General features: G+C 41.0%; 1 protein-coding gene across 1 annotated transcript in view; it reads right to left on the bottom strand.

The window, feature by feature from the left end:
• Positions 1-12,889, bottom strand: part of atosa (atos homolog A) — a 32,442-nt gene extending 19,553 nt beyond the window's left edge. Inside the window, exon 1 of the mRNA XM_084929960.1 lies at positions 11,569-12,889. Within this exon, the coding sequence (XP_084786086.1) occupies positions 11,569-11,599 (31 nt within the window). The 5' untranslated portion in view covers positions 11,600-12,889. The remainder of the gene's footprint in view (positions 1-11,568) is intronic.
• Between the last annotated feature and the right edge of the window lie 375 nt (positions 12,890-13,264).

The following is a 13,264-nucleotide window of genomic DNA, read 5'->3' as shown; positions in this document are numbered from 1 at the left end:
CATTTTTTGACTGGGACAGCATATTGGTTTACAGCTTTCATCTAAAATTACCAGTACTCACACTGGGACAGTAACACACAACCACAGGACCGGGTTACAAGTTAAAGCCAAAAAACAAAAACAAAAAAAGTCAAACATCTGGATAGAGGGAACAGTCTTGTATAACTTCACAAGCTGGTCCAAAAAACCACCCCCATGCCATGTACCACATATCACGAGCTAACAAGAAGCTTAGTGTATCACCAAAAACTGTAACATCGTGGGAAATTCTAAGGAAACAACACTGTGATGCACATGGTTCCAGACATCTGAATTAACAACATTTATCAGATACAGATGACAAAATTTTTAAAAGAGGTTCACCAGTGAAAAATAAGAAGCTTTACTATATCTATTTCTCAACATCTGCCAGTTTTAAAAGTGCTCCCGAACACAGTGCACCTATGTAAGGAATCTAAAAGCTTCAATCTTGCTAAATTTCCTGTAAAAGAAGAACCAGCAATAACCACACAGGCTCTGTAGCAATAAATAACCTCCGCTTTTCTTATTAAAAACAAACAAACAAAAACAACTTCCAACACAAAAGGAAGAAAAACAGATATGGTCTTAGTCATTTTCCTCCTGGCTGACTGACTTGGGAATGGAAGAAGACTGTGATCAATGATCATATCTGCTGACCAGGGAAGAAAGGTGGGTGGGACACGTGTTACCAAGGCAACAGGAAAATTGTGTTAAAGATTCCCGTCACGGTGATTGAAGAGTGTCTCTGTGTAGCAATGATCTGCGCCAATATGTGTCTTCGCAAGTGACAGTTAACGCTTCAGCTGTGCTCTGTAAGGGTGCAGTGAGGTGCTCCGGCTCTATGCCACGGCCTTGCTTTGCACATTATGATTTTCTGTTATGACAGTTAAGCTGTTTATGTGATCATGCTCGCTTTGTGAGTGCTGAGCCCTCTCTAGGTCGCTGTGCATGTTATCCTCAGCGTTTATGGTACTCTAATGTGAATTGCTATACAGACAGAGCTTTTACTCTCCATCTCTGCAGTAAAACAGCAGAGGACCGTTGCTTTGCTTAACTTCACTTGTAATAAACAGGGTCAGCTGTGTTTCCATAGCGTTTTAAAACACGAATCACACATCACTGCCAGCTCACCTTTCCTGCTTTTGTCCGCCTTGTGTTACAGGATTACAAAACACTGGAAGTGGTGAAGTCTGCCAAGAAACCGGCATGTTTTTGCCAGTGGCTGTAAATAATGGTAAAGATCTCTCATAAAGAAAGAGCTCCAGCTTCAACTTTAAAAACAAAACAAATCACAGTTGTTTTAGTTTTTTACTAACAGAGTGAAAGACCCTGGTATTTTAAATTTCATCAATAAGCTGGCTGCCAATGTATCTCACCACTAAACCTTGGACTCTGTTGACAACTACTAGTTTTACAAAGACTATATTGGGATTTTCCTCTGCCTTTCTGAAAACACTCCCACTTTCCTTTAAACTATGGACTCTAATGTGTGTGTGTGTGTATGTGTGTCCCTCTCCCACTAACAACACAAAGGGGCAGATTCACATGAGACATAGCAACAAGTTCTGATTGGCTAAGGGACTTTAGTCCCACTACAGCTGAGGAGAACCCTTCTTTGTGAACTCAGCTTTTATTCTCCAACTGCCAACAGACAAATGACACACAGACACACAAACACATGCACAACCCAGACTGGCACCCCACCTTGTCCTCTCTATCACACCCATTATTGTCAGACATAAAACGAGAGCTGTTGTTTAGTAGCTGAGTAACATACTACTGATGTTACATGATAAACAACCTCTGAGCTCATGGAAAAAAAAAAAAATCACCATTGTGAAGCTTAACTGGACTCCGAAGGACTAAACAAACAAACCTAATCTGAGCTGAGGTGCAAAAGGTTAACTTCAGGCTTTTTTATTTTATAAAAGAGCTATAAAGAGCTATGCATCTTGTCTAAACTGCTACTATTCGACTTTACTACTTTACATATCCTCATCTCCATGTCCAACTTACAGGTGGATATTTCTCATTTGGCTAATGAGAACAAAACTGTATGTCACTGAGTTCAAAACCAAGAAAACTTCTGTTCATACACACAAATCTGTTCAGCTTTCTTACAGTATTAGGTCAATACTGGATGATGAAAGAACCAGTAACAATGGCAGTTTATTGTGGTTAGGTAACTGTAATTGATGGACAGTAATGAGTCTGCAGGATTTCACTGAAACTCCACAGTAATTAACGCAGCTTTAACTATACCGACTGGCAAATTCAGCTTCTACAGCCTTTCTGAACTGTAAATCTGCACACTCTTGGCTAGCCAGTGAATACAAATGTGTAAATTCAAATCCTGTACAGACATCCAGGGTTAAAAATGAGATGCAGTATGTTCCCTTCATCTTTGACAACCATAGCAACTGAAGTCCTTAAGTAAGGTACTTAAACTCCTTATTATTCAAATGAGTTGCTTGGCAGCTAACTGTATAAGACTGGTTACACTGGGCAGCTTCCTGGTGTAAATGCAGCAGAATGAACAGCAGTTAAGCAGAATGAAAAGTACAGTAAAATTTCATGAGATTTAAAAAAAAAAAGACAGGCATTTGTGACATTTAGTAATAATAATTAATCACCTCTTCCTGGAGGTCTCCAAATCCCCCCTGATTTCACCTGAAATATCCATAACAGTATCTTTAAAGGTCCGGTGTACTCTTCCACGGTGCCCTTTTTGACCTCAACTCTCTGCAGTATCCTGTTTGACCTTATTTGCACACACTGGAGCTGTGAGGCACAAAGCCTCTGCTATTCAAGCAAGAGTGGTTCTTTTCAACCTCACTGTCTAACTAATATCTGTTATCTAACCTGAACTGGAGTGGAGTAAGTACAGCAATAGTGGACAAGGTGGGCAGTGGTCAAAGTGAGAATTGCTAAGCTCCGGTGGGGCCAACAGTTAAGTAGACCTCTCTAACGTAGCCTTTAAATGTACACTATATAGTCTACTTTTCATCTACTCGGATTCTTATCTTGCATTACTTCCCAAAGACTACAAACACGCACCCTGATATTATACTAGATGTGCTGGAAAGAAGATGAAAACATTATAATTTTTATGAGAAATTTAAAATACAAAACAAAATCCTGGTCATTTTTATGGTTATATTCACTCCACATAAGACCACTATTAAATTTCAGCAAGCTGAATGCTGGCAGCGACAGGACACTAGGGCAGTGGGACAACCCAGCCTCTCTCTGTAATCAGAGCTACCCTGTCTAACGCAAATGCACAGGCCTTTGACCCCTCCTGTGCTGCTAGTGTCAATTTCTAGAAAGGGGAGTCTGAATTAAGCAACCCGAGCAGTGTAGCTCCAAAGGCTGTGTAAAAAGTGGGCCAGACTGATTTGGTTGGAGACTGGAATTAGCTGCTGTGGACAAAGAATCAAAAGGCTAAAGCTGACACTGTTGCTTTAAACCTTTGCCTTACTCCTGGCAGGGTTATACAGAATGATTAATCTGGTAGGAAAGGGCAAGGTTACAGCTCCTGACAGCAAATTTCAACAGCATTCTTTAAAAGCATATACCTATATGAAAAAAAAGATCTAACCACTAAAGCCTGTCGAGCAAAGGTGAAAAGAACAATAACACAGTTGAGCAGGAAAGAGTGACTGTCAGCCTGTTTGCTGGGAGGATGAAGCATTGTTTGGAGTGATAAGGAATCACCTGACTCATTAGATAGCCTGGTTGTTGGCCTGAAAGAACTGAGATGAGACAATAGAGTTAAGGAGAGGGGGTAGTTGTGATGAGTTTCAAATTAACTCAACCTAACACTGTGGTTAATAAACAATGTGCTTAACGCCTCCACAAAGAGCCCCGAAGGTGTTCTCCATTAACAGACACCGGGAGTCTGTGTGTTGTGTATGTGTACCCATTATTTCATTACTCTAAAAGAAGAGGTCACATGAGAGAGAAGAACCCAATTAAATCTACAAACGAAAGAAAAAAAAGTTGCATCTAATAATTTGATAAGTCAACAGAATCACAGTCACAGAAAACAATGCATTTCTTTTATTTTATTCTTGTATTTTGTGTCTTAATAGTGTCATCTGACATTTCATTTCTGAGTCACCTACTTTGGTCTTTTAGTAATTGACCACAACAGCACACAGTGAGCATGGGAACAGAGAAGCCGGTGAGGTGTGTGGTGTGTGAACTTGATTAAAGTGGTGCTTATGTAAGACTCTTTGCAACCAAAGATATGTGGTGTCTGGTAACAGAAATTAAACCCTTCAAGAGGATTCAACAGCCTTCTGATTCACTCTGGACTGTTGAGGCTATATTAAACATCAACCAGTCGAAAAACAAAACAAAAATGATGGGAACTGACAGTAGTGGTTTTGATTTTATAAACACTGGTTAGAGAATGGAATATGTATACTGCTATCAGATTTGGATTGGATCTTAGCTGGATCAGGTATTGGTGACGATGTGTTGGGCTGAACTATTCCGTACTCTGTGTTGTTTTGTGTTTACTTTGCAATGTAGGAGCAGGAGCTATCAGGAGAACTAACAGCATAGAAGAAGCTAACAGCAAAGCAGTTTGGAGGCATTTCACTTGTACTTTTGCATATATTTTTTTAACTTACTACTACTACTAGTTCTACTAATTTTCATTTCCACTTGTTATGTTTGGTCTGAGAGAAGTTACATAAAGTAGAGGCAAGAAGGACACTGGATCACTGCAACCCATGCTGGTATTCGATTAAACATTATTTCACTTAAGCTGTTTCCCATCATTTCCACATTATGTACATGTGTGTTAGAAGTCTAATCAGACTACGTTAATCAATTATGTGAATATCACCCTTTTTTCTCCACTGCATTTATCATGGACCTGCTGTCATTTATTATTTTACTTACAAATAAATACATTCTCTGAACAAACTTTGAAATCTGTTCATTCCTCACATTTTATTTCATTAAGATTAAACAGCGCTGTTGAGGTTGATCCTGATTTTGCCTTAAAACATATAAAAGATTCCCTGTCTCTTACAATGAGGAAAACAGCTATCAAATGCAATACTGGCATTGGATTGTGAGCAGACACCCAAGCCCCAGGTTTGCACTGTATCACAAATGGGAATTATCTTGACCAGCACATCTTTAAATGAAACACAGTCGAGAAAATGTTTTTATATGCAATGCCTGGAATACGAACAATGTAATTTACCCACAGAAGCTTTCATAAAGATAAAATTTAGATTTGGACTCATCAGCCACTCTTGACTTTCTGGTCATATCAGCATGAAATGCAAATTTAATTTGCAAAAATGAAAATGCATTTGCTTTATGACACAGTCACTCTGACTGCCGGTCAATAGGATGACTTTTTCCTGAACTCCCTGCATTATTACACACACAAATATTTGCAAAATGCCTTCTTTGAGAAGCCTGTAAAGATACATGGTACACTGTCAGGTATTTAGTTCTTGTGTATAAAATAGTAAGTCAAGGTAGCCCTATTTCTGTCAATATGTTTTTTCTCTCGATATTATCAGCAGATAGTGGAGGTGGGGGTGTTAAACGCTGAGGTCTATATGTGATATGATACGATACAGAGGAGTGGAGAGAAAATGGGGAGGAGAGAAAAGGGAGATAGGGGAAGTAAAAGAAAACCAGTGGAGCAAGGAAGTCAGAAAGAAAAGTAATTGCCAGGAGGTTTTCCCTCCTCTCAGACCTGGCAGAAGAGTGATAATCACACATCCCTTAACATACTCTCTCCAAACACCGCTGAGATTAACAAGAAGCTGTCATTTTGGTTTCTCAGTTCCAGAAATAACTCAGAAACCAATGAATGGATACTCTAAATATTTCTAACAAGCATGAGTGCCTTGTATTTTTGTGCTTTTCAAGCTAACAGGGCTCATCCCGCAGAGCTTATAGTGTAACAGCGAGGTTGTTATGTCACATCAGGGATTAAAACTTGAAGTGGAAGGAAGGATGCACCACCCAGATTTGATTTTTCATGGAGATTAAGTTCCTATACATAGAAACATGGTTTGTTTACTGCATTAATGCTGTTTAGCTTGTCTCCATCAATCAAAAGCTTATACTAAAGGGTAAATTTACATTTTAGTGAATTCATCTAGTTTTCTTTTTTTTTTTTAAACCCTAAAAGTATAAAAGGGAGACAAACTAAACAGATCAGTAATCAGTGACAGACAGAACTAAAAACAAAGAAACTAAATGCACAGAGACAAAGAGACACAGACATCACCACAACACCACCCCCACCAAGAAAAATCACCAGGCCCAGATGGCTCTTCCTGTTCCTGCAGAGCTGGCTGCTGGTTGGCTATGAGGAGCCACAGGGGCGGGAGGATGTGACGAACAAACAAGCAATGACATCACTCACTGGCAGTAGAAATATGACCCATGCTGCTACTTACTGCTTCAGCCAGTCCAGGGCCAATTGTGGACTATGTATTTTTGATTGTCCAAAAAGTATGTTAACAGTGCGGGTTAACAAAGTGGCTGGGCTAAGTGTTCCTGCTTTTATGTCTGCGTGAGGATAAAGCTCTTTAAAGTAGTAATCTTAAACATCACGTCTATATATGCACACACAGAATGTACATACAAGGTAAGAGCACACTTGCATTTAAGTCCAGATAAAGGTTTGGTGTTCTTAATAAAATGCTCAAGCATTATGTAAGAGCATTACTGGTCTGGGAGGAGTGGGTGCCCAATCCCATATGACCGCTAGGCTAGGCTACTTACAGTGAAACCTGTCACAACAGCATTGATTTAGGCTGATTACTCCAGGGGCCAGGATAGTAACTCACAGCTGAATGGTATTCGTTGCGAAAGGCAGCTCTAAAGCTGGGTGTACAATGGGCAGTCCAATATCCATGTTCATTGCAGCTGGGTCAGCAAATGGCTGTTTTGTTGTATTGAAAAGGCAAAATGGAAAAGCACTTAGAAGATGAAATTAATTCCAGCTGCAAGACTTTGACAGAAGAAATATCCCCAGGTTAAAACAAACAAACAAACAAACAAAAAAACAGACAAAGAGAACAAACTTTCCTTAAAATAAAAAAAACAATAAAGTAGTTTTGTATTGAATATATTCATATTTTTAGTTTTCAGGTGCCTTACAATCAGGAGGGATAATGCATAAATGGCCAGAATTATTATTTTTTTACTTTACTATATAAAGTGAGATGACTATTGCTGTGATTCAGTGCTATACAAATAAAACTGAATTTGATTTAATGAAATGGTTAATCATTTTATTAAACCCTTTGAATTAAAGCCAGACATCTACACTTCTCCACACAATCTCATCATAATTGCTTTATTTCAAATCTATTGTGATGTTGTTTAGAGAAAAAAATTACAGAAACTCTGTCCAAATAACTTTGGACTACACTGAAGCTAAAACGTGTTGAGAACAGAAGCTCGGTAGATAAATGAGTAAATAAATTAAAAAAGACAATGATGGCTCCAACTGTGTGAGAGGAGTAAAACAGAAGAGAGCACCTGTTGTGTCAGCCTCCTGCTGTGGAGGTAAATCACAGCTGAGGAGGATGCAAAGACAGCACGAGACTAGACAGGTGCTATACGGGACAACAGTGCATGTCGCTTGGCGTTATCTAGGTCTCTCATCAGTGAGAGTGTAGACGCTGATCCGCTGGCAAGTGTTGGGGACATCTCGAGGCAGCTGTAATCTGGCTGAACGTATGGCAGAAGGCAGGCAGTGGTGCGAGCCTGGAGGGTGGGGGAAGGTGGACTTGTACTCGACTCCTCTTTCAACTGGAAGCACTGGTGTACAAACACACCAAGTAACATTATAGAGAGCACAAATGCAGAACTGAGGCTTGCCAGCTGACTAAGTCCGACATGACTAGCTCTGAGATCATCTCAGACTATACTGTTTGAAAAGTGGACAATGAGAGCTGTGGTTGAGGGCATAAGGAAACTTGCTCATTACTCATCTATATGATCCCTAGTCAACATCTAATACAAATCAGCTTGTATTTGTAATGAGCCTCCACTGATCTAAGAGTGAAAAAGGCCACAGCTGAGCAAAACAGAGGATTTTATACCATAAACAATTCCAAAGTGGTTTTGAATCGTGCTTTCCTCTGCTACACAAAGCAAACTTATGTCTTTTTAAAACCCAGCTTTACCACACTTAAGCAGCAACAGTTTGGAACAATACAAAAAGCCATTTTCCCCCCGACTAGTGTAAATGGATCTGGAGTTTTCCAAAGCTGATCTTTATGGCACCTGTAAAAGCTGTCAGTTGAGCCACATGGTTCAACAGTACAGCGCTTATTAGGACCAACAGCAATCTGTTGAATACTGTGCCACACTCACTCTGTTCTCACACCCGCATACACTCACACACATGGTGTCCTGACTCATAGCTCAACTCACAGAAAAACAAGGGGGTCAGATGACTCTGGTTAGGCCCCGGAGCAGAATATAAGTGCTCCTTTTTTCATAAATAACAAATACACACTTCACTAAGGCCCCAAAGAGATGGTGCATGAACTTTAAGAAAAGTTTTTTGTTTTTTTTTTCTTGGAAGTCCAAATTATCTGGGAGCTGGGCTCTTTGAAGACCAAGACTGATTCTGCTTCTTTCCCCTAAATATCAGTTCTGATAAACTGATACCTGAGAAAGGGTCTGACATTAGTGCTCTTTTGTGGTTTTAAATTTAAAACATGCACTCCTGCGTGTATGAATCCATTAAGCTCATGAAGGGATAAGAAAACGCAAAATTTGGAGCATTTTCATCCAACTTACATGGGATCTGATAGGTCTGCTCAGCACAAAGACTAGTCTGATATGTTGAATTTGACCATTGTTAAGTCCACTAATTCTATCTCAAAAGGGTTAATGGTGAAGCAAGGAGCAAGATGTGGCAGAGTACTTCTTTTTCATCTTATCATTTCCCCAGAAGGTATGACTTTTTCCGCCAAGCTGATCAGGAGGTCAGAGGCAGTACAACTTGAGGCAGTGTGAAATAGATGTGTCTGGACTTGTTCAGTTTTTTCTTTTGGACTTACAAAGCAAGGCACTGCTAGGAACTCTCAGTCTGACCTTGGTGACCTTCAGTAGCCTGAAGGTCTTTCCCCACACATGGGGCCAGATTTACTGACAATCAGCAGCAGTGCAAAGCCCTCTTTTACCAGTAAAAAGCTAGTGTCAGCATTTACTGAATAGGTGCAGTATAAATTTTGTTACTGAAAAGCATGGACATGGTTGATTTTCCTGCTTGCCTTATTGCCCGTGTATTTGTAACAGTTTGACTTTCACAGTGCAAAATTTTGCTAAGAAATTATTTAAATGTACCACACAAATGTTGTTTAATAAGGTTTGTGACACTGTCTTATTTTTTCTCCTGATGTGGCTGTGATAGATGATGCTCAGAGTAATTCATTTAGAAATGTTATCAGAATGAGTTTGTACTGGCATGAGTGAATGGCTTAATGATGTAAATGTGGTGCCAAAGCTTCCCTGTAGCTTGTCACTGAGTTTCAGGTTTTCAGCCATGCAGAGATGAGTCCTTCATGAGAACTCCAGAGCTCACACAATGCTTTGTGTGGTTTTTCTCAGCAGTGCACATGCACACACAGCTCTGCGACATCGCAAATGAACTTATTTATGGATTAAAGTGTTTCAGATTAATGTCTGATTCTGCCTCCCACGGTATTCAGGTTAAAAATAAAAATAAAATCCAGAACAATGCAGGTATTATGCACAGTAACTGAGGTAATGCATAAAACCTGTGCTAGCATGCATTATTTTGGACAGTAGATTACTTGCTCCTTCATCAAGTTGACTAATTTCTGCTACTCTCTCTATTGTTAGTAGATCACCTTTAAAGCTAATATGGGCTATATCACTGAACTTTTATTTTTTTAGACATTTGATGTGCATTTAAGAAAATAAATCCCAATCCCAATAAGCAGCTTTCCTGATGAAAATCTGAGCCCATGTGACAACAGACCAAGTAAATGTCCAGAGACTATCTCATGCTGTCTCCTTCATGTGATAAAGGGCAGCTTTGTGGACAATGACTGTCCTAATTACTCTGACAGTGTCCAGAGTTCAGGTGTGAAAACGCTGCTTGAGTAAACAGCTCCTCTCTTCTCCACTGCAGTCCCTTCTCTGAGAAATGAGGCAAGAAAAAGAAGGCATCTAGCCTATAAGCAATCTGGCATCTCCACCACAAGAACAGCACAGTATGTTCAAAATAACAATAGCACCACGGTATCTGCCAGTCAAACGGTGAGCTACTGCTGTGGTGCAGCTTCTACTGGCACAGGCTTTCATAATTAGAACATGACAGCGATAATCCATGAAGGGTAAAGAACAGACGCACTGTAGAAATGTGTCTTAGGCCAACAGCTCTCAATCTACTGGCCTGCACAAGGCAGGAAGACGCATACAGATTATTTGTAAATCAATTGCACCAGCAGGTTTGTTTTTGGCTGTTTAGTTGACCTAGTATGCTGTGCTGCATTATTAGGCTATAATTACACTGTACTATGTCAACCAGTGTGCCCTTTACTCTGGCAAAGCACATCCCACAAATGTTTGGCTCTGTGTTTCTATATAAAGGATCCTACAGGCAAGGAAAGGTAAGGCTGGGATTAAAAGCCTATGCCCTTGTGGGGCACATGTTTACTGTGCGGTGTAAGGGTCATATTATCAGCATATCGTGCTTAAGTAAGAGCCCACTCAAACCAGTCAGCAGCCTGTCTGCAGTTTCACAACATATGTAAACACAAAGACTATAACTGACTGAAAACAGTCACCCTTCACTGCTCCCAAGTATGGTGCTATTTTGGAATTTCCACAAATTCAAGCAACCACAACTCTGGGTCACAAACAACCACTCAGTCACCAAATGAATCATTTAGTTAGTGAATAATTCAACTAACATAATAAAGGAGCTTACACAAAACCTATTGTTAACAGTCTGAGGGCAGAGATTTAGGCACCGAGTTACCCTTTGCAAATTGATGCAATAGTATAATTAGCATAATCACACTGAAACAAACAAGGATGTCCCCCTCCGTCCCTGTTTTACCTCTTGCTGCAGATACAGTGAGCTGTAAACAGGTTGCAGAGCATAAGGCAGGAGCTTTATTTCCACAACAGGGTGGGTGTCAAGAATATTTTGCAGCAGCCCAGTGCAAGAGACTACCAAAACAAGAGCTGCAGGTTATATGCTGATGCAAAAAATGAGGAAATAAAACAGCTGACAGGGTTAACATTGTAAATTAGAGCAACAAATGTGTATTTTACTGCACACAAACTACTCATTTACCCAAGTCAGGATCTGTTAATTCAAATAACCAGTGACCAGGCTGACCAGCTGTTACATAATTCTTTGACCTGATTCTTCTCTCGGGGAAATGGGTACAGTCAGTCTACTAAAAGCCGGAAATGCACAACTTACCCAAACACTGACCACCCCAGGGAGATACATTATAAATATATGTCTGTGTATGTGTGTTTTTCTGGTGGCACACATACCTCGCTCGGGCTTCATGTTGTCCAGTGTCATCAGGTTGCCTTCAGGTGCTCCTGCAGAGATCTTCCCAGTCTTCTTTTTTCCTAACACACCTAGCCTGGACAGCACACACAACGGGCGTCTGCCCCCCTTAAACCCCCTCTCTGTGACTGAGAGCTGCTGCGTTACCTAAGCAATAATATCAGCTGTGAAGCCTGCGTGTTGGTGCCAACTGCCCCCTATCCAACAACAAAGCATTGCTTTGTTAGCATGCTACTGTCTGCTCCCATCCAGTCGCGCTGTATTGTCAAACACAAAGATAACAGATAGCGTGCGCCACTTACAGTGAGCGTAAGGATTGTCAGTCTGCTTGGTAGCGCCTAGCCGTTCTGACTGCAAATAATTTAACTAGCAAGCCGGCTACTCTTGCAGCTAGTCTCAAATTCCACCACCTGAACCGTAGTTAAGTCGTGGTTCATTTCGGTGTCCCCGTTTGTGTAAGGCTGGCTCCTAACTACCAAGACGCGGGGGGTTTGCTAACTCAGCAGTGCTATCCAGAAAGCAAACTCAACCAACTATATAACCCCTACTGTTTCTGTATTGTTAAGCTGGTGCTAGTGACGACGACCTCGCAAACATCCCCAACCCCCCAGTAATGTAGCACAGGTAGCCACGGCTCAGCTGCTAATACCGATGACGGACGGTCTCGGTATTTTTCTCTGCTAAGACGAGAACATTTTCAGCGTTATCATTCCTCTCGCGAAACGATAACCAGCGATAATCACACGGACATAGTGCACTTTCTGCCCGTCAACAAAGCTCGAATCGTCGCCATCTACTTTGCGTTAGAAACGCCACCTGTACAGACTTCCTTTGTGATCCTCATTAAAACTTTTCAAACCGACAACAAATAGTCCGACTCCGACCGAACGCTTCGGAGACGACGGCGACGTTTCCCACAAGCTTTTTTTCTATTTTTAAGGAGCAACCGTTGTTGTCAGGGCGCTGACACCAGCTGACTACTAAAACTAGAGGACTAGGTCGGTACTGATATTATTCAGGCGAAATGCAGATGAAAGGAACAGTGAGTCCTCCTAGTCGTGATGCTTTACAGTCTGCCTCACTTCCCTCCCTGCTGCTTGTCAAAACAGATCAGTGCAGCTCTAGTCACGTGTCCCAACAACAGTGCCTCTCGTCACTTCCCTCTCTACCAGCCTCGCATGAACTCGCAGCCATAGCAACCGCCAACTTAGAAGTGGTACCAAAACTTCTGAGGAAGTCGCGCCATGTGTGGCTAAAAAATGTAGATTTAAAAATAAAACACAAGCCCAGCAGCGTGCCTTTTCACTTCTGAAAGACAAACAGCGATTAAAAAGTCCAAGCGGAGACGAGGACGCACAAGAGATGGGCTTCTCTCCCAATGCTGATTGGTCAGAGGAATTCGGTGCGCGTTCACGTGCGCGCGCGAGGGTTCGTCTTTTTTTTCCCGTTGTGGACATTTTGTTCTGGCTTCAACCTAAACAAGGCCAAGATTATTTTTTGGAGATGCTGTTATATGTTAGTTGGCTACAAACTGAATGACAGTCATCTAAACTCACTCAGAAGTTTCTGGAAAACAGTAACCCTTGGCACACTAGGTCTTTTTCCTCCGTAGAAACTCCCCTGCGGTGTTTTTAAACAAAGGCGATGGTTAATAGAACTTGATTTTTTTTTTGTTTA

Source organism: Perissodus microlepis, chromosome 1 (assembly GCF_051167445.1).
Source record: "Perissodus microlepis isolate ML-2025 ecotype Zambia chromosome 1, ASM5116744v1, whole genome shotgun sequence".
In the NCBI taxonomy this organism is placed as follows: domain Eukaryota; kingdom Metazoa; phylum Chordata; class Actinopteri; order Cichliformes; family Cichlidae; genus Perissodus; species Perissodus microlepis.
This window is presented reverse-complemented; position numbering and strand designations above follow the sequence as displayed.